Here is a 26,707-nt window from a genome sequence, read left to right as displayed (position 1 = left end):
GATCCAAATAAAATGTCTTCGATCTCTAGGCAGTGAGTCCCTGTTGGTCGGGCATACAGCTTTCTTTCTTCTGATCAAGGAGGGAGGTGAGGGAGGTAAGGAAAAGAGAGAAAGAAGTAGAATGGTGAGGAAGGAGAGTAGGAGACAGGGAAGGAGGGAGATTTTCCTCACGAGTCAAAGTCAGTAAAGACCTAGTGTGTATTGATTTTGTTTTCTTTAATTAGTATCCGGCAAACTTTTGATGCCTTTCCCCCTTAGACCTATCAAGAAACGGGATGAGGGCTCTGAAAGTGTAGTCTTTAGATATTGTCCAATTAAGGCCAATTTAAGCCCTTCTCTACCATGCTTTCTATCTCTGAAGAGGAACAGTATATAAAGATGTGAGAAATATGGAGACTGTGACTTGCTTACCATATGTCCTGAATTCCTTTACCTCCATAAAAATAACCGTTTCCATTCCTTAGTCATATGGAGGGTACGTAACCTCAATGGTCCTGGGAGCAGGCAGTGGTGTGTTCAAGTGTGGAATAGCCGTGGCGCCTGTCTCACGGTGGGAGTATTATGGTATGTAATTACTATCAGGTACCAAAAGATACGGAATGTTGACCTTAAAATTTCGATGACAAAACCATTCTTTTTTGAGTTTCAATGTTTCTACAGGAAATAAGCTGATTCATCGTAGATGTACTTTATGGATATCTAAAATCAAATGGTCTCCCTTATTCTGCTATTAATATCAAAAGCCTGGGTGGTATTATTTGATATCTACACATTTACTTATCAATAAATACTGTTTTCCAAATTTCAAAACATCCCTAATGCTACATTTCTGCAGATAAACCCTTCCTTATCTTTATTCTGCTTTGAATTTGGGGGCTTCACATAATAGCAGAATAAAAGAAGCATGTATTTCTTTTTCTTCCAGTAAAGGTCAGATATAAGTAGGGCTCTTTAGGCGGGAAAAGGAGAACAGGGACAGGGAAATTCCTAGGGGGTTTGTCTTTTTCCCACTGTCTCTAAGTTAATGAAAGCCACTCTAGGATCTCCTTTTCATCATTCAGAAAATAATTATAGAAGGCATCATAATTCCCAAAGGGGAGGGAGTGAGCACTGGAACACTAGGTAGGTGGTGAGAAGATGAATTATTTTCCTGCACCTCTTCAGACCCTATCTCAAATCCTTTATGTGATAGACTCATTGGTAACAAATATGCTTATTAAATATTTTTGGCCCCAATATATGGTAGTACCAATCTTGTGGAAAGCCCTTTTTTAAAGCCCAAGTCAAGAGATTTATCTTATTGAAGATAAATAAATAATAAATACATAAATAAATAAAATATTGCTATCTTTATGTTAAAAAAATGGAAAGCATAGTTACAACTTAGTCCATATACAAATGGTTTTGTTTTCGTAGAAACCTTTCCTATTTGATGCTAATTGTTCTGTTGCTTAGCCTGTTTTTGGAGACCTCTGGTGGCCAATAAAATAATAGAAGCAATCTTTATGAGTTTAGAAGTCTAAAAAGAAGAGAGCTTCATTAAACGTATATGGACCAACCCAACTTTCTAGACGTAGGAACATTCTAGAATTCTTACATATGTATTAATTTGAACAATTTTATTCAAAGATCAGATAGAAGGAATACATAAATGGTATTTCAAAGATGTATTTGTAGAAGTTTACAACTGTATTATGCATTTAAAATATACTCATTAAAATTTCAGAACTTCTCACACATGTAAACCTGATTAACATAATAAAAAAGGGTCATTATGTTCTAGGACAAGAAGAACTGAAGTCTTCTGCTGTTTGAGGAAAAATTTATTTTGTTCTTAAAGACTATTTCCCCTCCATCACATGTACAACCTAAATTATTCATATTTAAATGTTAAAATATATGAACATTTTATGAAGATCTTATATTTTAAAACATCTTTAAAATATTATATTTTCTATATTAGTGTCCTCTAGATATGTAAAATTACGTATAGCCTGTATTCCTTTTAATCAAAATGATAAAATGTTGCCATTATTTATTTTGGAGGACAATATTTTGATCTCCATAGGAAAAACATAAAGAACACATGTGGAGTAACTAACACTCATTATCAATATAATTTTTAAATCTACAGTGCCAGTCATTTAAAAAAGGTTAGAATGTTACCTGAGGTAGTTGTTGTCCTGTGTGTGTGTGTGTGGGTGTGTGTGTTGAGTGTCGTGTATATATATATGCACCCTGTTTTCAACCATATTTATAGATAAAAGAGCTTACATCATTTCAGCAGATATTAATGCAATCTATTTCACAGTACACAACTGTTATAATACCAAAATTGAGGGCTCACCACAAAATGAGAGAAAATGAATGTTTGACGTGCATTGTGTTGGAGTAACTGACATAATACAGGGAAATATAGCAAATAAATGATACCTGAATTCTTTGTTTTAATTATAGTGAATTTTAACCTGCCAAAAAAATATATGATTTAAGTAAGCAACGAGTAAGTGAACATTATAAGGGGTTTCCAAAAGGAAATTAAGGTATATGCTTGTGTCAAGATCAAAAACTCCAGACAGTTGAGGCATTAAGTGACTTTCTAACTTAGATTCTTTGAGAGGATCAGATGATAATGTAAAGAGCCCTTACCTTGTAGCACTTCACATCTGATTTTTCTGCAGATGGCTTATTGGTTGGGTTTTAGATCATCTAGTTTGATCTCCCTCTGCCCTCATTGGTTCTGGCTAAGTGTGGAAAAAACGTGATTCTGAGCAGGTGTGTCTGGTTGTATTAACACACCCAATAAAAATGATCTTGAGGAGACACTCCTGAGGGGGATACTGTAGACCTGTGCACAAGTTAAGACATGTGAAAGCACATAAAGTAACTCAATAAAAGGAAGAAAAGTTTTATTGTGTGAATTAAGCATTTTGAATTCTTTTTCATCACAGATTCAGTGTATACAGAACGTTACATGGGTTTGCCGACTCCACAAGACAACCTTGACTATTACAAGGTAAGAGATGAGAAACCAGATCCATTTTATAACCTATTTATAAGTTGTTTAAGAACATTTTTAAGTGTATCTATTCTAGAAAATATATATTTTTTATTTCCAACAAAATTCTTGTTAAAAAGAAATAACACAGGTGGTTTAGAGATACTCCAATAGCTTCCCCTACTATATTCTGCATAATTACAGTCTTTATCGTATGCTATATAGGTCACAATATGCATTCATTTGGAAATACAAAGCAACACCAGATAATTACTTTAATTATAAAAATTTCATTTAGAAAACATGTCAAATTCAACATATTCCTTTAGAGCCCAGAAGACTCTCTAAACCTTTAGCTATATATTAAAATGTCTATGGTATTATCATAATTAAGATGTACGTACAAGCCTATGATTTTCTTCTTCATACCAACTATGTACAGTTTGTTCGAACCAGGTTTGAGTAAAACAGGTGACGAGTAGGTACAGTTGGGCAACGCCCTGCAAAGCCCTTGAACCCACATTACTGAATAGCATCCAACATGGCTGGCTGATGGGAGACATGTGGGAAGGTTGCTCTTCAGACAAGCTGTAGCATTTAGAATGTGGCCCGGAAGCAATGCTCATTGGCAGCAGCCTGTGCTAGTGTGGATGCCATGGCGGAGCCAGAGCACTGTCTCTGGTGCCACACTGGTGTCGCCAGGAGTGCTAGCCTAAGTCTAGGGACCTGTGTGGCACTTGGGCCCTTCCAAAACTTTCCTGAGTCTATCTGTCACGTTTGTTGAAAACGCCAAAACTTGCAGATGACAAAGTAAATCATCTCGTGTTTACGTTCTCTGAGGGAAATTCAAAACTCTTCTCAGGACAGTGAATTAAAAAGCAAGAAAAACAAAAAGAGGAGTAAGTTACCAAGATTTCTCATCTGTGCCACAAGTCTCTGTACACGGGCTTCTGAGCGGTATTTGTACGTTTCCGTAAGGCGCCGCCATTGCTATAGATTCTGAATCCGTGTGGTCAAAACACAATAAAACTCAAATAAAATGTCGAGTTTTGCAACTTAAGTATACACAGTTTAGTTTTCTCCCTTTGTGCTTTATTTGTGAAGGCTCAAGGCAGAGGCCGTGCAGGGAGGAGCGTGTGGCTGTGTCTGGGCCTGCGTGTGTGTTTTCATCTGTTTTTCGATCGAGATAGGAAAGTGACGACCTGTAATGTGACATGCACAAATCATCTTCCACTGCAAAGCGGTCCCATAGTCAGGTTGTCCCCATTTCCACTGGTTGTCCCTCCTAATACTTTGGACTCAATTCTTCCCATTCTGTCTCCTCCACATCCGATAAGCTGCTGTAGACATCCTTTCCTTTCTTCGGCACCACTTTGCTGCTGTCACATGACTACCTGCTTTTGTAATAATAACCCAATTGGTGTCCCCTTCGCTTGTCTTTCTACACTCCAGTCTATACCACAAAGAGGTGTGAGATTAATCCCCACGTTCTCACATACAACACTTTCATGGATCTTTTGTGTGACTCAACTGAATCCAACCCTCAGTCTTTAACCACGTGGTCAGCCTCCTTCTCACAGTGGTCTAGTTCGCTTGCAATGGTCACTGCTCTCTGAATATTTCTGGACTTTTCCCTGTTCTGTTCCTTATGCCTGGAATGTCGTTGCCCCTATATATCCATTTACTAGGAAATCTGTACTCTTCTTCTGGTGGACTGACATCCCCTTTGGCTCTTAGGACGTTTTCTCGTATATCTCTTACTCTTCAGGTTATCTTGAATTTATGGTTATTTTGTAGTCCCTTTTCCCCTCAGCACTATTATTAACTGTTCAAGTCTTTACTGGACATTGTGTTCTTTAGATTACCCAATATGAACCTGAAAACCTTGCCTGATTTAATGTAAGAACTTTTTGAAGAAAAACAATTCTTACAAAAATCGCATGTCTCCATCACTTCTCTCATTTTCCATCTGGAGTTTTCTTGTCCGTAACTTGACCAGGACGCTTACGGTATGGCATATTTGCTGGGTTGCTGAAGGGTTTTCCAAAATATCCCAAAGTACTAAAAACTCCTGGAACCGAGGTGTACTGTCCAGGACCCTAACCCTGACTCTAGAATCTGCTGGATGTTAAGTCAAAAGTTCATTTTAAAAATCCTGTTCTGAACAGTCTTTGAACCTAGAAGCACAGGGTCAAGTCCAAACCCTGACGTCCAGGGAAGTCCACGCCACCTACCCTAACTTCCCTCGATGAACATCAGCCACCAAGGCGTTTCCTCTTGGGCCAGCCCTCCCCCGCTAGGATGATGGATTTTAATCTACCGTTTCATCCTGCATCGTTCTCCGGATTTTCCTATACGCTCCTCGTTCCCACATGGATCCCGCTCTTCCTCACCTCTGCTTGCCCCGAGGTGACCACGTTCATCTCTCCCCTTAGGTGTTCGCTGCATGAGGTCGTCATGTAAATAGAAGTCCCTTCCCACTGCCAATGGCAACACGCGCACACTGGGTGCACAGAGTCACTCTTACACTTCACTGTACAGATGGCACCCGAGGACTGTTTAATCCTTCCACGCCAGGAGTCGAGTTTTCTTGGCACAAAATTCAGTGCTGGCAATGGACACATTAAAACTGCCAGTACCAGGGCGCTAAAGGTTCCCAATGTGTTACTCAGAGGAATGATTTGGGCGGGTGAGAGTTAAGGTGTGTAGGGAAAGTGAGGCAAACGCGTTCACTGAATTGTTTCCACCCTGGTAAGTTGCTTCCTCAGAGTGTGGAGAGCTGAATCTAAGTGCCTATATTTGGTGCACAGCAGGCTTTAGAATAAAGCTGCCCTCCTTTGTTTTTTAAATAAGCCTGTGCTTTTGTCTCTGGCAAGAATACATTCAAAGATTCTATTTTCCTCCGAGGCCCCAGCTGCCCCTCTGGACCCCATCTTTTACTTTTCTTTCCCAGGTTGTTTTTATTTCTCTCTCTCTGCTTCTCTCCCTCCCTCCCTCCTCCCACCCTTTTGGAAAAGACAAAGAAGACAATTCCTTAGAGGCTTTCAGTACCCTGTGCATGTCTGTGGGTCAGAAGGAGATATTTTGAAAATGGTTCCCATTTAGTCTGACCCACGGACTCTCTTCAATACATCCAGGACAGGAAGGACCAAAGTGTGTAATAAGCAAGTCCCTGATCTTTGTTTACATTTGCAGCTAATGAATCATCAATCAGTAGCCAGGATTATTATAGCCTTTATAAGAGAAGACGATTTTTAATTTAAAAAGAATGAGAAAAAGGATTCATTATTAGGTCACTGATAACCCGGATTTGGAAGAATTTAGAGAAATCCACATCACCAAGAGAAGCACATTGTATGAAGTAAAGGTCCTACTTATGATTTAGGAAAGGGAATTTGAGAAACCATTTGTGTACACAAATGGAACAGGTAGGGATGCCATGTATAGTTGTTCAGCTTGTGCACTGCTAAAAGCAGTCTACGCTCCATTCACTAAGACAGGCACCTCTGGGGCTGCATAGAACCAGAAGGAATTCGTTTTCCTATTCTTACAAAGCTGCCATATAGATTAGCAGACCCTAGGACTAAGGCTCAGACCCAAAGCAGTGATACGAACAGTGACTCCCTAAAACCCTTTGTAGATAATCACCCACCTACTGCCAAGTGGCAAGGCAGGAGCACTTTTAAAGGCAGTGAGGCCTGTGGAAACATCTTTTCACTGAAACAGTGAGTTTCAGTCCACAGCAGACCAAAATGGTGACAGATTTGAGCAGAGGAATCAGATAGGCAATGAGAAAACCCTCAGCCCCACTGGCAAAAAAGCAAATCGCAGCTGCAGCCACACCTTGAGGAGTATGTTTCTCACTAACACTGATGAGTGGTCTTTCATATGGTCAGTCATAGGTCTTTTAATCACACCTATTAAAAAAACAACATGTAGTAGACTTTCACTCACCCATTCAAGGTGCCTGGTATTTTAATTGTTCAGAAGTTTATTAACTTGTTGGTGAGATAAAGCATGCACACAAAATTTTCAAAGAGAATTAAGAGAGAGTAGGTAATAAACTATGAACTCAAATATGACAGAGTACCCCGTATGTGTGGAAAAGACCAGCGGCTTCCAAATTGTGATGAGCCCCAGGAATTTTGTAGCTTCCGAGCATGTAGGGCAGGGAAAGGAAGTGGCCAAGAAGTTAGGATTTCACCTTTCCCTCCCAAGCCCTCTCAAATGGTGTGCATATGTAGGGGCGTCCAGTTTCATTTATTTAATTCATTGTTTTCACTCATTCATTCAGTGCTTGCTTCTATGGCCAGACACTCTTCTAAGGTCTTTACGTGGATTATTCTGTTCAGTTCTCCCTCACGTTCTCTGAGATAAGTGCTCTGATTATCTTCCTTTTACTGACACTGAACCTGAGGCACAAAAACGCTACATACATATAGAGACTGAGGGGTGGGAAAGGGTGGGGCGCTTATGTGAAGCCAATAAAGAAAGATTTCGGAAATAAAGAGGGAGGCCTCAGACACTCTCCGTAGGTTGCAGAGAGGGACGAGGCAGACAGGGCAGCACACACATGAGTAGCAGGTACAGCTGGTTTCCTGGGGATTTGTGAAGCAGGTTGGAGGAACTGACAGATACCATGGAGGCAGGGCTGTGGGAAGAGCAGGCCAAATGGTGGCCTGTAAGGCAGGACATAGACTGGGGCGGGAATGGATTTATGAGTATGCACAGAGAGAGGCAGAAGATCAAGGGCAAGAGAAATGGGGCCCAAGTCCTGAGCCTTGTTGCCAAGAGAAGAGGGCAGCCTGGAACACACAGAAGGGACTGATTTAACTTGTAGAGGAGATTTATTTTGCATTTTGCTCAAAATTTGATAGGCTTTTGGCAAGTGTATGAAACAGTCATAGATTTGGCAGTCTTCTGCTAGCAGATTTGAAATGTTCAATCCTTAAGAACTGCTGCATCGTTAGGTTATGCAAAACAGGGTGCAATTTTGTAAATATGCCATCTTGTACTGATTTGACATTTGTTCTATTATCCCAGAATATGCCAAAGGGAGAGAGACCTTCAGATTTAAGCCAAACCTTAACTTGTTTGTTGAGTGCTGATAAAATGTTGACTGCTGTGTGATCTTTAAAGAAGCCAGTGTTGCTTGGTGAGGCCTGAGGTAGGGCCCCCTGTCGGGTTGATGGGTTCTCTTTCCTTGGCATCTCATGGATACAGTTGTTTGATAGACGTAAACAAGTAAAACATCCGACAGAGCGGGTTGGATTCATTTTTTTTTCTTAACACATTTCCGTGGCCTCTGTTTTCTGTGGCGTTAATGGTGCTTCCCAAATTAGCATTAGTTCATGCTCTTTACGAGGTTTTGGTTGCAAGCTGGGGAATGCATCGAGGAAGTCGGTATGCCCGTAATAGCTCACTGAGGTGCTGGCTGGCTGTTAGACCAGTGGCTGTTTGCTTTTTCTACAGAAATGTGGAAATGGTGATGAGTTTGCTGGCTGGGATGTGAAGGGACATTGGGACATAACGCTAAGGGGAGAGACTTTGGAGTTAGACCTGTACTCAGATTTGACTTCCACCGTGACTAGCAGTATGAGCTTGGAGAGATTACTTGACTTCTCTGAGCCTCAGTTTCCTCATCTGGATAATGGGGATAGTCAAGCCTACCCCACAGGGTTATTGACAGGACTGAATGATACACCTGCACCTGCCACGAAGTCAGCTTTCAAAATGTGGCAACTGCCACCGTCATCCTCAGGAAGCAGACTGTCCTTCTGGTTCCTCGATGGCACAAAGGGTAGCTTCAAATTGTCAGAACTTCTGTTTCTTACACTCCTTCCCCGTTCTCATCAGCTCTCTCTTTATTTCAAAAATACAAAGATGTATTTGTTGGAAGGTGACTGAGGAACCAGCATGATCCAACAAGCAGCTACAGATGGTTCTTCTTAGGGCTGAAGGAAAAGCTCCTCACAGAGATGCTGTGGAATCGGCACAGCCACTGGACCAATCCTTCCCACTTCGTTTTGCCAGACTGTTGCTGACAGCGGGGCTCTCCGGAAGTTTCTAGCCTCGGGAGAGTGCCAACCGCACCACCATTGCATCCTCGCCCGTTTATCACTCTGAGCTTCCTTTTTAGTAGCTGGTGATAGACTATTCGGCTTCTAACTTAGTCATCCATTTCCTTTGCTATTTCTGTTGCCATCGATAGGCAAATGGGGATTATCCTATCCCAGTGGGTTAAAATAGCACAATGATATTATTTCTGATCATTAACCACATGTTCAGTGAACATGTCCTCTCTTCCTCTGGCTTGGGGCGAGGCCTTCCACAGGTTCAAGTGTCCCACACAGGGGACAGCCCAGGGTCTGTCTTGATTGAGAAGCCAGGATTCTTGGGTCTAGTAGCGGATGATCCGTGGTGCCAGAGGCGAGGGTGACGCGGCCACGTCTTTGGGCCGGGGGTGGGAGGGGGAGAAAGGCTCTCTGCAGCCTGAGGGCCTGAAAGCGGGTGTGGGCCTCCAGGCCGCCCGCTCCTGCCCAGCCGTCCACCTGGAGCAGGGAGGCCCCTCTTGAGGCTTGTCCCTGGGAGCAGGGGGACCGTGCATGGAAAAGGCACACCTACCTCCCAGTTGCAGGGGAAGCTTTTGTTTTATTTTTCTCTTGCCGCATTAAAGTATTTGTCTTTCTTTCTTTGTAGTGTAATATTGTTAATGTAAAACAATTTGCATCATGACACTTTTATCACAGTTTTCGTCTTTTTCTCAGTATGTTGCATTTCTCACCATGTCTAGTTCATCACAGCTACAGTGTGTACATCACAACATTTATCTTAGGCTCAGGGTTTTACTTGTTTATAAAAATTGTCTTCTTTCAGCCTGTATTCACTCCATTTAAGAAAAAAAAAAAAAAAAGGCAGCCAGAAACTGTTTTGGTCCAAACTCCAGTAGTTATCACATTCCTTGCTAACTGTCCTGCGTATTTATATGTCTCCTAACTATTACTCCGTGTTTCAATGACATTTCTCAGTTTTATGGCTCGTGGAGGTTGTGGGAGCAGCTTTTGCTGTTCACGCTGCCAAGCCAGGAAGGCCCCGTGGGGGCTTTGGGAGGTGAGGTGAAGTGCCGGGGCTGTCCCTGTGGGTCAGGTCTCGGCGGCGAAGTTGAGCGCGGTGGGTGAGCAGAGCGCTGGATTTCATGGGGGGCGGCCCGACGTGGAGGAAGCCGCCGGGCATGAGCAGGGCTGGCAGCAAGGATTGCTCAGGGGGACGCCGACGGGAGCGCCAGGGCCTGGGGCTCCCGTTACCGACGGCCGTTCCCTGTTCGCGGGCAGTGTTCAAGCCCCAGCCTCCAGCTCCTCAAGCTTTGAATCCTACTCTGTGCTTCGGGGGAGAGTGATTTCGACCCTTCCCTCTCTGGCGAGAAGAAACCGCTCAGGGCTCCGCATCAGCGGCCTCGTGGGAAAACACGCCTGCCGAGTCTCGCAGGGCTGTGCAGACCAGCTCCCTCTGGCTTAGTTCATCCTGAGAAGGCGTGGGAACCCAGCGCGAAGGATACCCGGTGTCCTTGCGCGTTACAGATTCCACGACCGTCACTTAACAGCCTGTTTCTCCCTGCTCCTCTGCTGGAAGACCACATCATGAGCTGCTGGGAATTTTAGTGGCCTCAGCCCGGCAAGGCAAGCGAAAGCCTCCGCCGTCAGACTCCGTGCCCAGCGGACACTTCCTACAGGTGTAACCTAGTGCAAGTTCCTCACTTCTGAATTTGGGAGCCTCCATGGAGAAAGGAGGGTTTCTACAGACCTCTTTCACAGGAATGTTGGCAGGATTGAGCAGAGCAGCGTTTTTACAAATATTCCCATTTCACAGAAAACAGGATTCAGGGAGCAGCATGCCTCCAGGTGCACAGCTCACCGATGTTGAAACGGGATAGAACACAAAGCCTCTCACATTAGCCCCATCCCCTTCCTGCCAGACCTTCGGGGTTCCCATCAAAAAATACGAAGCTGGCGTTAGCTACAAAGGTGTCTGTGGAATACAAACCTTGGCACTCGTAACGTTGACTTGGACTTCCCGAGATGCTGAAGACATAGCTGGATGATTTTTGAAGCTGTGGGAAGACGACTGGCCCTTCCTCTGTCCGACCCATAAGGAGACAATAGAAGCCGACTCCGGCTCACCCCCCTCCCAAAGGCACTAGGATGTCTGTGTGACACTTGTACCTTCATCCCAGCTTTGTAAACGTCCCCAAACCAAGAGGAGATGACCATGAAGGCCCCGCCCCCATCCTAGAAGTCCTGCCTGCCTGAGGCCAGTCTTCAAAAAGCTAACCTCTCAATGTTTTACCCTCTTTCTCTGGCTGATTTGGGAATGGCTTGATCCGATAGCAGGATTTTCCCTAATACAGAATGAGGCAGATAACAACAACCCACTGATTTTCTGAGGCCACTCTTGATCTTTTTCACCCCTTTCCCCTCCCATATGTTACATTTGCCTAGGCTTGAAACATCTGTTCCAAAAGAGGTAATACTTGCTCCTCATTCATTGCCTAGCAATGTGGACCAAAGTTCATGTGACATATTGCAGAGTATGTTCAGTTGCAAATGCTATGTACAGGCTCTTTGAAATGTAGCATGTATGGCACCATGTGACACATGGTTGCCATGGCAATACACTTTTTGGCTGAACTACAGCATAAGCCCATGGAACATACATTGCTAATATGAGACTCTGCCCTGTGCTAATGCATAGGACACAGCCAATCTGGGATCTGGGACTCAAGGGGTTTTGCCTGCAGCCCTGGTGGCAGGTGCCCTCTGCCTGCGTGTGCAGGGAAGATGTGACATCCTCCCTTTCCAGTCCTGTCTCCCAGGCACAGGGCATGCTGTGCATTCTGCCATGCATGGAGACAGCATTTGCTTAAATATCGGTTTGCTATATTTTGTATCAAAGGGGGCCCCAGCTGAAAACATTTTATTTTGTAAACTGAAGTGAAAAATCAGTTTATGGCAGATCTTTTTTTGAATAATGACATTCTTTTTCCCAATTCCAGAATTCAACAGTCATGAGCAGAGCTGAAAATTTTAAACAAGTTGAGTACCTCCTTATTCATGGAACAGCAGATGGTGAGTTTCAGTTAATTAGACTTTTTAGTATCACAGACAGGTTTGCAATTTCACTACTGACAAAACAAAAGCATGAGGGGCAAGACTGTTACATTTACTTCAATAAAACAGTGTTGCTTTCCACAACTCACTTGTCTTGGGCTAAATGGGATGCTAAGTCCTAGAACTTCAAATAGTCCCTTTCTTCTTGTGCCTTTCCCACCCTTCCTATCAGAAAAGGAGCTGCTATTAGTTACTTTATGATTCCTTTCTCTCTCTGCAGATAACGTTCACTTTCAGCAGTCAGCTCAGATCTCCAAAGCCCTGGTGGATGCCGGAGTGGATTTCCAAGCAATGGTACAGCAAAACTTGGTGGAAACGGAGGGAACTTGCTGGTGGGGTCTAGTTGCCCCTCTCTGGGCTCCTTCTCCTCAAGCAGCCCCAGGGCACAGGGACAGAATTAAAAGGGTTTTTATTTTTCCAATAAGAAGCTGGAAGTGATATCCTTAAAGCCATAGGCAGAGTAGTATTCAATACTATTAAAGACTTGGGGGTTGAGAAGCACAATATTGCATATCTGGGGAGTGTCAAAACACTGCTCTCCCATCCATGTGGTTGTTCAGTCTCTCCCTGTTTTGATTCAAAAGTAATCACTTAGTAAATGTGTGGCAGACCAATTCTAAAGTGGAACCAGCATGATAATAGCTCAGCTCCAGTATGGAAATCCATTTCTGTCTAGGATATATTACTAGCCATTCTAACACCAGTGGGACATTAATAATCAGCACGGCTGCCGCTTTGCAATTACAATGTTACCTTTTGTTGAACAGCCACAGGTAATGAACAATTAGGCTTGTTTTGTGGAGTTGGAAATGGCTAGAGCTGTTGTTGCCTATATAGAAGGATGCTTCTAGATATTAAGTGAAATTCATTTTCTGCAATAGACCTTTTCAGGTCAAGAAGGAAAAAGAGATTGTGTGTGTATATAACCAACATATAAATATGTATGTATGTGTGTATATTTATATGTACGTGTATGTGTGTTACACTAAATATTTTTGTGTAAATCGCTTTCTTGCCTGTACCAGCTAGAAAACCTGCTTTCCTTCACTGTCTTCTCACACACACACCCTTTACTCTGTGATCAGTTCAAAGGGTGCCCACCATATGGGAGTGGAGCAGTTATTTGATACCAAAAACAAACAAATGAAAAAAACAAACCCCAAACCTGGTATATATCTTTTGGGTCAGATTCTTTTAAGAGGTCGAGGTTTATTTGTCTACTATTCAAAGAAGAGAAACAATGCTTTAATTAGGCAATTTTTTAAAGTTCATTTATGTCTCCATACTCTATGGTTGCCCGGTAGTGACTTCCCACTTATTTAATGTAGGATGAATTGATAAATTTTTGCCTCGGGTCAGCTCTTTCATAATATCAGACACACAGATAGAAAATTCCAGTGAAAAATCAAAGTGTGTTTGCAAATAATACATTTGACTTTTGACCTCCTGTTAAACATATATGAAATATTGAAATAGATTTTTCTAGCGCCTTGGTAACATAGGAGTGCATACGAGTGCTTTTAACAAACTCATTTATTCTAATATCGTTTCTCTCACTGCAGTGTAGGAGTAATCTGACACTTGATAACACTTAATTAAAACTAGTGTGTTTAATGGGATAAACACTCTTTCCTATGCATGATGTGGTTCTGGGGCCTTTGAGCCAGATCTTAAAATGGACTTGGACAGTTTCATTAGAACATGTGTATATCCTTAAAATAATGTTTTAATTCTATGTATGCTTGTTGAGAGCTTATTTGAATTATTTTTTTTTTCAAAAAAGGAGACAACTGGCTTCCTACTTCTGACCTTTTTCTTCCTCTGCAGTGGTATACGGACGAAGACCATGGAATTGCCAGCGGCCCAGCCCACCAACACATATACACCCACATGAGCCACTTCATAAAACAATGCTTCTCTTTACCTTAGCACCTCAAACGGCTTGCCAAACCTCATTGAAAGCCATTTTTGTTCTGTCTCAAAGCTCCACTGTTATGATGATCGTGGAAAAAAAAAGTACACGCAAATCGAGAAATTCAGCGTTACTCTTGTTCCCAAATTTCATATCTATAACCCTAAGAAGGGACTTCTGTCTTCACGACAGATTATTACCTTCCTCAAGTTTGAAGTATTCCGTCTGTTTCTGTTTATTATTTAAAATCATTACCACATGAGTTGCTGAAACAACAACTAGGAGTTGTTCGTATGGGAGCTCTGCACAGGTTCCCTGGGAAGCATTCATCTTTTTCTAACTGGACCAGCCCATGCGTGCTCTCTTCTTTAAAGGGAACGCAGTGATGTCCCTGAAGCGGGGGTGAGAGAGGGAGGGTTAGGGAAAGAAGTGAGGAGGCATGGCTGGGAAGTCAAGTCCGAGCCCAATGACCCGACCAGACTACGGTCAGCAACTCTTGGAGGAGAGCTGTTCACAGCTAGATGGGCACGGTTTTCTGAGAAAGATTATTTAACCAGTCTCAGGAAATCATAAATGCAAGCACCGACTTCTAAGTAAAACCGCAGCAGTTGAATAGACTCCAAAGAAATGAGAAGGAAACTGGCAACCAAGCAAGGCCCGCAGGTGCTGGTTATGGCTACAGGTGCTACGAAAGCACAGCAAGGGTGAGGGGAAAGTACTGCCAACGGGCTTCATAAAATACTGATGTTTCCTGCTGAGGGAGGCAGCCTGGAACTGAGACGTGAGCACATCAGGTTGCCCTGTTAAAAGATGAAAATATTTGTATCACATATTCTAACTTGAAGGAGTCCTTGCATCAGTTTTTCTCATGTCATTTCTTTGAGCGTCTTAATTAAAAGGGGATTTTAACTTCCTTGGACTTGTTTTTAAAAACTGAAAATAAACCGCAAAGTGATGTATTATTATTCCCGCTCTACATCCTGTGGAATTTCTCCTGGTTGTCGAATAAATGTTCCTTCATTTTTTCAGAGGTAATGCATTTTGTGTCTTGAATGAGACCTAAACCACACTGGCATATGGACACGCTTACCCAGAAAGGCTCTTGTTTATTTTGCTTGTTATCCCAGACTGCCTTGTAAACATGGAGAGAGTTCAGTTTTTGTTAAAAAAAAAAAAAAAAAAAAAAAAAAAAAAGCCAGATACATAAAAATGTGTTAAATTAAGCAGTTCATAGGGTTTTTATGTAATACATATATAATTTGTTATCACACATACATATATAGCATTTGAAAAACCCAAATAATTTTTATTTTTTATGTAATTTATAATTTTATTCCAGGAAACTACGATGACGCTCATATTATAGGAACAAATAACATCAACAATATCATCTCAGTATAGGTTAAGAAAAAATTCAATTACTTAAGGGTTGAATTATTTGTGGCTGACACATCTATATTAATGAAAGCATAGATTTCAGATGCTGAATTTAGCCTAACAGATAACTGAGGAAATGTGATTTTTTTGTTCTGTTACCTGCAAAATGGCCTCATTTTTAAAAAATTGATTTTATGAACTCAGACTTAGCTTCAGACCATTTGCTGGAAAAAGTTATCTCAGGCTGAGCTCCAGCATAAAAATCTAAAAGTAGAAGAAATGGAAAACTATCAATTCAACATAAGACCAGTGAGTCACACATAGGAATGGACAGAGGGTTGTGAAATTCAGCTTCAGTTGTACTTCGGGACCATGTCATTGAAGAGCTTCACCTTAAGTCTCAAATCCCACTCACCCATTAGAGACATAAATCGACCTTCAAACCTATAAAGCCCCTGTCATAGTTCTATTTCTTAATAGAGTTCAATCATCATGAATGGGCCAATCCCTGCAGAGTTCTATATCTAGAAACAGTAGTCATAGATCATATGTCCACACCCTGTACTGAATTAATAGTCACAAAAACAAGTAGAAATTCTTTTAATTGAAACCAAATATTGTGCAATATCAGATGTTGTACAGATATTCAGACCATTTGGCAGTATCAGATGTTAACATCAGATATTGCACAACCTCAGATATTTTACAGAAATCAGTAAGACTATTTTATACAATAGGTGTTATATAGTATCAGATACTACACAGATATTAAGACCCCTGTGTAACATCTGATATAGTACAACAGTAGTTTCTAAACATGTTAAATGTTTTCTCTGGCGCTCAGAAGGAATAAAAAATTCTAGCATGTATCTTTCATATAATGAGGGTTACAAAAGTTAAAGTAGATTTCATTTGGCCCTCCTAGGGCAAGAGTTACTCTCCAATAAGAGTTTTAAATTGGCTTATTGGGAAAAGAAGGTAAAGACGTTGACAAATAACTTAGAGATAAACTTCATCTGAGGCTAAGCTGGAGACACACAGAAACGAAGTGCAGTACCAAAATGTGAAGACTTGCCTGCCATTGACAGTTGCGGCCTCAGCAGGTGCACGGATGCTAAGATTCCTATCACACACAACCTGTTAGAGCTCAGCAGTGCCCAGGAGCAGCACATACACCAAAGGAAAGGAGCGATAGTCACATCTCTTCTACAGATCCAGAGTTTGCTTTTACGTTTTGCTCATGATTTTTAGAAAGTCACTTGAAAATTATTTATGGACATTTTTGGAAACCTTGCTAAAAAGGATGATATACCTCCATGCCTTCACAAACAGAAGGCATAGATCAGTTCATCCTCTAAAGCCACCACCATAAAGATCAATTATCACGTCAGGCTGTGTGTCATGTCATTCCAGGCATTTTCGGCTGTACGTCATTCCAGGCATTTTCTTTCGTATTCACAGGTGGTCACTGAAGCTACCAATGCTACTACTTGGTATTTGCTGCTTTTGAGCTAAGTTGACGTGAGAATTGCAATTTATAAAACTACTAGATTTGCACAATATTTAAGATGCAGTGAGTTCTAAATGAAAAACATACCAAAACACAAGGATGGCTTTTTTCATAAAGAGAATTTTGTTGTCAACTTTGTGGTTCTTTCAGCAGTGTCCGAGACCCTTTTTACACACATCCTCAATGGTCTGCAGTGTGTATTCAGTATGTCTGAGGTATATAGGTGATTGAGAATGAGAGACGAAAGTAAGTAATAAAGCATACCATCACCGCCCATAAGAAAAGCTCAGAGCAAGGTATTATTAGTAAGACCAATGTCGTGCTCAGTATAAATTTATCATCTTTCCGCATGTCACCTGTGACAATATTAACATTTAAACTTGAGAACTGGAATTAATAAAAAAAAGTAATTTCCCCACTGCTAAATTGAGAAGGGTATCTTCTCTAGTGTTACAGACTTTAAACTTCCACAAGCTCAACGAAATTTGTTATTCTTCACAATCTTTCAGCTGAACAGTTCATCCCAATTTAAAACAAATTATTTAAAACACGTATCTGGTGAGAAGCGTGACCCATCAAATAACCAAAACCCTGATTATTTCATGAAGCTTCTCCTCTCCAAAGTCATGATACTTGTGACTTGTGAGCAAAGAACTTCATCGGGCAAGTTTTGTTTCCAGTGTTAATCACAAAAATATGAGTCACAAAGAAAGTGTAACATACTAAGAAATATTACTCATCTTAACTTGATTCTGGTTGCGTGACCTGGAAGGAGTACCTTGTTAAGGAGGGCGGAGGTCGCTCCTCGCCTCCTGCTGGAGACTCAGTGCACTGCAGCCTGGATAAGGTGGACATGGGTTAGAATCTCCGCACCACTCAAGCGAGAAACATTTTCAAGAGCGCTAGTCTCTTTGAACCCCAGTTTCTTAATTTGAAAGAAGAACAAAAACACCTACTTCACAGAATTTTTGCCTTGCTGTGAAGAGTTGTGCATACACTATGCCGGCATTGTATCCATGCGGGCACCCTCAACCCCACCCTTCCCCTCCTCCTATTCACGGCTATTGAGCTTTTTATCTTGGTTTATGACTCCACTGATGATTCCATAGATTACACAGTTCCCCACCTTAGGTGTCTGTGTCTACAGGTGCTGGGTACACAACGGTGTTCAGTAAGCATTCGTTTTTGCTTTCTATACTGCCATACCAGCGAGAGTCTTTTCTTGGATCTTTAATACATTCTTAATAAGATGAGCAGCAGCATTTTGTGATATATTTTACTTAGGATTCTGTCCGCAGCCTTTCCCAGCTGGAGAAAAATCCGAACACAGACCTAGGCTCTGGAAAGTTACAAAGAAGGGACAAAACGCTATTCCTAATTTTTAAGGAACTTATAAACAAATGGAAAGAATAAGTCACATGGCAGAAATCTAGAACTACACACACCAGAAGCAAGAGAATCTACGTACAAAGCTAAGTCCGTGGTAAGAACTATGAGATGAGCGGGGTGAAAATGTGGGCGGGGAAAGGTGGTTTCTGGATTCATACGGGCTGCCATTGGCTGAATTTTGTACTACACCTACATTTCTTTCATAGTCTCAGGATTACTATTGATACCATGCTTTTCAGAACTTTTTTTTTTTAGATACAACCCAAAACATATCATATAAAGGAATGTTCTACATGAAAACATTTATAGTAAAACTATTGTATTTGGAGTTACCTACATACCTAAGGAGTATGCTTCAGCCTGTTGGGTTTCAGTCACAATAAAAGTTTAGAGACCACTCACAGAGTGTTTGCTTGGAGCCTCACAGTCATCCTGGATCCCTAAGGAAATGATTCCACTTTGTCCCCCACTATAGTCGACTTCCACTGCGCTGCTAGACTCATCTTTCCAAAAATCCATGCCTCTCCATTACTCAAAACTTTTAACGGACAAAGGGCAAAGATCATAATATACAATTTAACATCATTTTATAATAGGAGTGATCAACATCTATTTCTACCTTTTCTCACAGGTCTTCATTACTCTCCTAACACTCCACCATCCTGGGCTGTTTGCTTGGTTCCAAATATGCCATACATCAAATATGTCAGGCTCCGGTTACACCATATAGCTTTACTTTTTTATTTCATTTTTATTTCAATACTGGCATGTGTTTGAGAATCTTTGCAGCTCTTGGAGTAGGTTTCCTTCCCTATTTCCATCCTAATTCATATGCTACCTCTTATATAACATTTTCCTCAAACTCTGCCCTACTCAAAGTTCCATCTTTAAGTTATTCTCTGCTTTCATTATGCAGCCAACTCAGTACATACCGCATTGTGCTCTAGCTATGTGTCTACTGTGCCCTTGGAAGCAAGGACCACAGTTCTCTTTTCAAAGTTCCAGGTCAAAAGTAGTGGCCAGAACACCAACAGAAGCTGAACTGGAGTTGTATCAGTGAGCTGCAGCTTTCTGAGGAAAACAACCAAAGAGATCTCAAAAATAAAGTAAGCAATCCTTGAACACTGGGCTTCTTCGAGGGGACTGATTACAAGTAATCTTTCCCAATGGAAATTTAGACAATCATATATCCAAATCGCTCTCACACAATTTTCAAATGCTTGTAAATCTCATTTCCTTTCAACTGATGAATATATGAGATAGTTTATTAGAACATTTGGGTAGCAATGTTGAAACAATAGTAAAATAATCAGGTGACCAGGAGTGAACAGCTACAGCTGAGCAGGAACAGAGGTAGATCAGTGCAGATAGAAAAAAAAAAAAAAAAAAAAAGAGCCACACTTTTAAGAGCCAAGAAAAATCCTAAAAGATCTAGATCTAGGGATTGTGTTGAAATAGAAGTGGCTTGTGAATTGTCAGTGGAGAGTTTCTATAAAGCTATGAATTTAAACTACACACCAAGGAGATAGATTAAATTTAGGGAAAAACTTCCCAGTATCAAAGGCTGTTAAATGGTAGCAATTATAAAGTATACTCACGAGTCAAGAGAAAAATGCTGAAGTACATTCAAGTTCTGAATGTAATTACTTCTATAACATACTGGCAGACGGCTACAAAAGAAAAATAGTCCCATCTGACCCATTGTAACAGGGAGGAGAGAAATTTTAGGAAATGCTTTTCCCATGGTGTGTGTGTGTGTGTGTGTGTGTGTGTGAGAGGGGGGTAAAAACCGAAGTTTATGGAGTTCTAATAATGGGAAAGCCTACCAAAGACCTTGGAAGGTTTTACTAGTCTGGGAGCAATGCCATTTGCACCCAATTCATTGCTTTCTGGAAAAATGAAGAGATATATCCTACTATAGCTCTCATAATATTCTGTTCATAAGGTTCAAATTGTCTGAACACTCTTGAAATATCTGCATCACCAAATTTTCTTCACAGGGGTGTTTAAACTTAAATATTACGTTCAAACAATCAAAATGTTCTACATCGATTTACTGACTAACACTAAGGAGAAAAAAGACAAGACACTTTGCATCACAATTTAAAATGTGCAAGGAAATTAATTAGGATAAATATTTATTTCCACATAACATTTCTTAGTTGTGAAAAACACAATATCCTAGTCACATTTACACATTACTTGAACTTTGCAATAAATTACATTCAAGATATTCAGTAATTTTGACCAGGAATCTGAGGAGATTAGGAGGAAATATATAACACTACATTTTTTTCTTATATTTTATATGATTTCAAAATATTAGGATTGACATAGAGCATTAAAATTCACACGAGAACAAAATAACTATAAAAATACTCAGAAATACAGAATTTCATTGGATATGATTGCTTATTCAAATAAGTGATCATGTGAAGGTCTAAATTCACTATGATCATTTGTAACAGAATGGTTATTAATGTATTAAAACACTAGGAGGCTGCTTTTAGGACTGACTGGCATGCACAGCTAGTCTAAATCATAAAACAATGGGAATGTTTACAATGTAGTATCTGTATTATAAAACACACAAAGGCAACACATTTGGAATGGAAAATTTCTGTGTTTTTCCTTGGCATTTTTAAACACAGATTTTATTAACTGCAAATTATCTGTATATGTTTTTAGGTTTATGTTCCGTAAAAGAGATGGCTCCTCAAAAGACTGTGAGAGGAATTTTCAGAAAGTATCAAAATGTTGAACCTAATGGAAGCTTTGTTGGGTTTTTTAAATTTCCCTCACAAGCTTAATCACAAGAGGATTTTTTTTTTTCACTGTTCATATGCAGTTATACACAAAATATGTAATTAATAGTTTGGAAAAGCCACAGGGCTCTGAATTATTGTAAAATAGAACACCGCAGATTATAAGGTTGGTGATCACTGGTGATTCTTAGGAAACAAGAGCACTATAAGATTCCATCTTTATTAACTTCACATTCATCTAAAAAGAAATGAAATACTGTATTTTTAGTAATGCTCGGAAATTCTTAACTTTGCTTCCTCTTGTACAAGCTCAGTAAAAATGGATTCTTTCAGATGGACTGAAATATCTACAGAACCCTCTCAAACAGAATCTGAAATTTTCATTTAAAAGATTATTTTTCTACAACATGCATTCAATTAAAAAGTGGAAAAGAGCTTTGCAGAAGGAAAAAATTACAGTTGGAGACCTGTCAGCCTAACATTAGAACATGATTCAGAAGCAGCAGTAAGCAGTACGTGACCTTTAGCAGCAGAGTAACTGGGGAGTGAAATTTCACGTACGAGGCTTCACCATGTGGCCTTCCACGAGTGTGTATAATAGGTTTATTTGGAAAACATTTGTTTTTAATGGGAGAGAAATTTAACAGCATATTTCTGATAAAGATTTATACTGAAAATCTCACAAAACTTACAAAGTTTTCCGGAAGTATTTCATACAAGCCTAGTATTTGATGGTGTGATCACAACTTGAATCACTAACCGACCACTACTTGACTCTGCATTAGTTTCTGATTCTTTTAAACAAGTTGTGAACAGGTTCTATGTATTTTTTCAAAGGACTTTAAGTTTTAGTTAGATATATAAACTCTTACGTATTAAATGTATTGTAATAAATCAAGGAAATGCATAAATACAATTATTAAAAAATGTTTCCAAACAAACTTTTCGATTGGGGTCTTCCGAAAGAAGTCACTAACGCTAAGCTATAAAAAAATAAAAAGAAGTAAGACTACCTTTCAAAATTCTGCTGAATGAAATGACCAGGTAGCTTCAGGTCACTAAAGTAGGAAAATACAAACTAGGTAAATATGACATCTCTTTAAGAAAGCTATTGCTCTCATAAAACCAACGATGAGAATCCAGTGTTTACAAATGTCTAACATACAGCAAGGAGCACACAGATTCTTGCATTAGCTATTGTATATGCTCACAAGGGTATCTCACTGTTCAGAAGTTTAAACACAGAAATGAAACAAATTATTGCGCTACTTACAGTGTGAAGGTGGATTTGGGATGAGAGACAGAATTTACAATACATGATCAAAGCAGTTTTATTAATAATTGTGGTGCTCTTCTCATATATATGTAAAAAATAAATTGAAGATCAAGTCATAGACAAGTCTCCCTGTCAACACCTTTCCCTGAGTCCGCTTTCTTCTCTTTTCGGCTTTCAATGCTACAGGGGGAAGAAAAGGAGAAATGTATTACTGCAATCCAGCACAGAGACTGTGAGGTCTGCTTGCTCAGACACAAAACCCATCAGCCCCAAAGTACCACACGGGCCCTTAGCATTGCTCTTTCATGCTGCGAAGCATAGCTAGATAGCAACAATTACAACCCCCTGCACTCGGTGAGATGGAAACCAAGAACTGCAGAAAGGGAGAAATTCAAAAAACAGTAACTAAAACACAAAAATCAGACATTTTTAAACAGTTCCAAAAGCATGCAAGATTAATACCATGGTCCTCATTTGGGCAAAGGAATTACTGCTAATTGTTGAAAATGCCAGTCCTGCCCCCATCTGAAGAAAGCACTGACATCATAATGACACCACAGAGATGTCACGGTAGGTATTTCAGGGCTCACTCGAGTGGCTCATCCTTTGTGCACAGACTGGATCCTGATTTTTGGTGAGAACTATGTCATGGTCTGTTGGAAAGACACATCTCCGCTGTCGTCGGGGAGGCAGTCACCCCACACACTGCCCTCCACACACCTGTGAAGACTGACCGTCACCCTGTCCATCAGAGTAACAATGTTTTACCTCACTGCTTCTGTAATGAACTCATTCCCAAATGACTTCTGTTTTTTTATCTGCTATCCAATTAACCTTATCAGCGGGCAAGCTGGTAACAAAACTCTACCACTTCTGTCTTCGTGGGGTATTTTTTTGGTCTTTTCCCAAAGATCACTTTTCCTACTCTCATGTTGACAGTTTTCATGGAAAACTCAAACAGTGTGCTCACGTGCGAGAAGCTCACAGCAAGAATACAGGCTTCGGGGCAGGGGTGGGGGGTGCACAGAATGGCTTACTCCCCAGTGACCCCCAGCACAGGGCAGCGTCGCCCCCACCTGGGGCCTCTCCTGTGCCTCCCTGCCACTGATTCAAGGGGTGAGTGGCAATTGGCCTCTGGGGCCCCGAGCTGGAAGAACCCACACACTTTCACTGGCCACTTCTTCCCTTAACCTAAATTTATGAGATAGTTGCCAGTGGGGAAACCCTTGGTTTTAGAACTCTTCTCCAAGTAATAAAGTGACAGTTAAAGCCTCCTCCCCACCCCACCCCCCCGCCTTTCTATGCGGCCTCCTGCGCAGCTTTCTTAGTGGTCAACAACTTAGACACATTCTACGAGTGTGTTTTTCAAATTGCTTTTCCTCCAATTCAAGCTCGAAACAGCCCTTCTCAGTTGTCACCACCACCCGGCGCCATCAGGTAAGAAGTGCTGCAGCTTCTGCCGTCCGTGGCACGCTGCCAGCACTGCGAGCTGGTGTGAGCGAGCGTCTATGGCACCCGGGTTTATGCCTGCCACACTTCTCAGCACGCACTACTTACAGGTCAGAGCAAAGCAACTTTTCTCCCTTGTCTTTTCTCCTTCCACAAGAAGAGATGACAGTGTGCACATGATGTGTTGAGAGCCTTAACTCTGTATTTTTAACTCCTCTATCTGCATGACTCACTTCCTTCTACTTTAAGTGCCTTTCATATGACAAGTGGCTGCTATCCTACTTTTCAAATTAACTTTTCCTTGGGCTTTACCTGGCTCCTCGTCTCTTCTCTTCTGCCAGACAAAACCAGTGAAAAAGGGAAGGCATGGGGCAGCGGAGGAAGCCTGGACTTGGAACTGGAAGGTTAGGTTCAGTTTCCGGAAGCCAAGAAGGAACTCTGTGACCTTGGACTAGTTGTTTAATCTCTCTGCGGCTTGGTTTCCTCATCTGTAAATTTGAACTATATGAGTCCCCAAATTCTCTTGTAGCTCGAAGGCCAGGATTCTGAAGCTGGCATTCTCAATCGCAGTGGGGCCCTATCTTTTGAAAGATAGACTACAAGAGCCCATCTGTAGGAGACCCTAGGGATGCAGACACACTGGCACGGTTCCTGTGTGCATAGTGCTAAGTTCCATAAGCTTTTTATAAATGAGCACATTCCCAATGGCACTATTAGTCACCAAGTGGTGAGAAAAGATTCAGAATGTTGACTTAATTCACAGATAATGCTTCCTCCTGATGTCCTGCTTTGGTCCTACTGGTTGGTTACAAAACAATAACCGAATAAATGATCAGGGCTTTTTTCCCTTCTCTAAAACTGGTGGCTTTGGTGTCAGATTAGATTTCAACAAACTTATAAAGCAGAAATTTTATATCCAGCTCAAAACTTCTATGAAAAATATTATTGACCTGAACCCATCTTCTTACTGTATGCCTATTACTGTCTTTATTTCCTTGTTACATTCATTTTTCACGATTCCAATAAGTTCTAAACTTTCATTGTAATAAATATACATATTTACTAAATATGTAGCACATCTATGATGTGCTATTGCAGTAGATACATATTACATAGCTGTTGGGTACCAGGTACTCTGCAAAGACCAAGGGATACAAGAGAGATGAGACAGTGCCCTGCCCCTGGAGGAGTCACATTTTAAAATCTAAAGAAATAATATTTCAGGAGAGAGCAGAACATGACCCGCTACCTTCATGCTGCCAACTAGTGATCTAGGAAACTGTTATGTTTCAATCACACCAAAATAGTTGTTGCAAACAACATTTACGAAGAAGTCATGACAGGGCATAGGCCTAGGAAATCACAGCAAAGGAGGAGAATCCAGGATGGAAGAAGGTGGTGGAAGTGGGCAGCCAGAGAGGAGCAGAGAAGATGGTCCCAGAGCCTAGCCTCTGCCACCAAGGCAACACCAAGCACTGTTTTTCCTAATGTTGCCAGGTACCTTCCCAAGAAATGTCAATCTCGGTGTCAGTTGTTCGCCTATTCTGATGCAATGTGTGGTTTTTAACGAGACCTATTTCTGCCAATCCAGTTCAAGAAGCCACAGAGGACCTTGTCACGTGTATGCGCAGCACTATTGAACAAGGATCAAATTAGACATCCTGCAGATGTGGTCAAATTTTCAGTGAGTTCTGATATCCTTCTTTCAATCAGGCGAGATAAAATATCGTTGACAACGAACGGTGGATGAAATGATGGATAAAATACAAGTGCTATTCCCAACTGCACTGTGGAAAAGTATCTAAGCTTCTCTAATAGGCATACAGGACCAATAGCAAGGGACAGGATGGAGAATAAGGAGAGGGCCCGTGTCAAAAACCGCAAGGAAGCCAACTTAGGCCTCAAGAGATACAGACCCTGGTAAATGGGTCTTTAGGTTTGGGTTTAGTTTAGTTTAGTTTTATGCACCAAGAGATACTCTAGTAGGCACAACACTGTTAGAGTTCTTGGTCATCAGATTTCAATACCTTCAACAGACACACCATGAAAAAGCAATGGCTTTGGGAGGGTATTGTTGTTATTAGTGTTGGTGGTTTTTGGATTTCTGGAAGCCACACACTCTGCCAAGTTTCACTGTTATAAAGATGAAAGACATTAACCATTAACCAAGAGGAATTTTTCACCTGGAAAGCTACAGACAATCCATCTAAAGGTAAACTTTCATTGCACAATAGTTTGAATCTCATGTTAGGAGGAAGGTATGTTCAAAGAGTAAGAAACAGGGGTGCCTGGGTGGCTCAGTCGGTTAAGCATCCAACTTTGGCTCAGGTCATGATCTCATGGTTTGGGAGTTCGAGCCCCACATCGGGGTCTGTGCTGACAGTTCAGAGTCTGGAGCCTGCTTCAGATTCTGTGTCTCATTCTCTCTCTGCCTCTCCCCCCACTTGTACTCTCTCTCTCAAAAATAAATAAATGTAAACAAAAATAAAAATTTAAACAAAGAGTAAGAAACAAGTGGTTGTATCAAAATATAAAGGATGGTCCTAATTAAAACTGAACCTGCTTAAAGCACACTACATTGTTTTACAACAACTAGTTTTTTTTGTGGCAAAAAGCATCACCTGACTATACTATTTACTTTAAGGAGTACCTAAAATACTATGACATAAAATTTTTTGCTTGAACCAAAGAAAAGCAGAGAAGGAGTTTGTACTATGGCTCCATTTAGTACAGGAAGAAAAGCAATCTATAAGTTGGTTGTCTCAAATTTTCTACATATTCTCATGGCTGGCATTTTATTTTGAGCTCATAAACCTGGAGTTCCCATTTTTTTAAAAAAAAATCAGAGAAATGCCATATTTTTAATG

The 26,707-nt window shown here is 40.9% G+C and overlaps 2 protein-coding genes across 3 annotated transcripts in view; one reads left to right on the top strand and one right to left on the bottom strand.

Annotated features, from left to right (window-relative positions):
* The window catches only part of DPP4 (dipeptidyl peptidase 4), a 78,286-nt gene extending 63,182 nt beyond the window's left edge, over positions 1–15,104 (top strand). Inside the window, exons 22-26 of the mRNA XM_042948962.1 lie at positions 465–564; positions 2,952–3,016; positions 12,048–12,120; positions 12,383–12,456; positions 13,990–15,104. Coding sequence (XP_042804896.1) covers positions 465–564; positions 2,952–3,016; positions 12,048–12,120; positions 12,383–12,456; positions 13,990–14,091 — 414 coding nt within the window. The 3' untranslated portion in view covers positions 14,092–15,104. The remainder of the gene's footprint in view (positions 1–464; positions 565–2,951; positions 3,017–12,047; positions 12,121–12,382; positions 12,457–13,989) is intronic.
* A 7,075-nt stretch (positions 15,105–22,179) lies between these two features.
* SLC4A10 (solute carrier family 4 member 10) overlaps positions 22,180–26,707 on the bottom strand; it is a 187,896-nt gene continuing 183,368 nt past the window's right edge. For both annotated transcript variants that reach the window (XM_042952554.1, XM_042952553.1), the window contains exon 24: positions 22,180–22,571. In XM_042952554.1, the coding sequence (XP_042808488.1) occupies positions 22,505–22,571 (67 nt within the window). In that variant the 3' untranslated portion in view covers positions 22,180–22,504. The remainder of the gene's footprint in view (positions 22,572–26,707) is intronic.

Source organism: Panthera leo, chromosome C1 (genome assembly GCF_018350215.1).
Source record: "Panthera leo isolate Ple1 chromosome C1, P.leo_Ple1_pat1.1, whole genome shotgun sequence".
Lineage (NCBI taxonomy): Eukaryota > Metazoa > Chordata > Mammalia > Carnivora > Felidae > Panthera > Panthera leo.
This window is presented reverse-complemented; position numbering and strand designations above follow the sequence as displayed.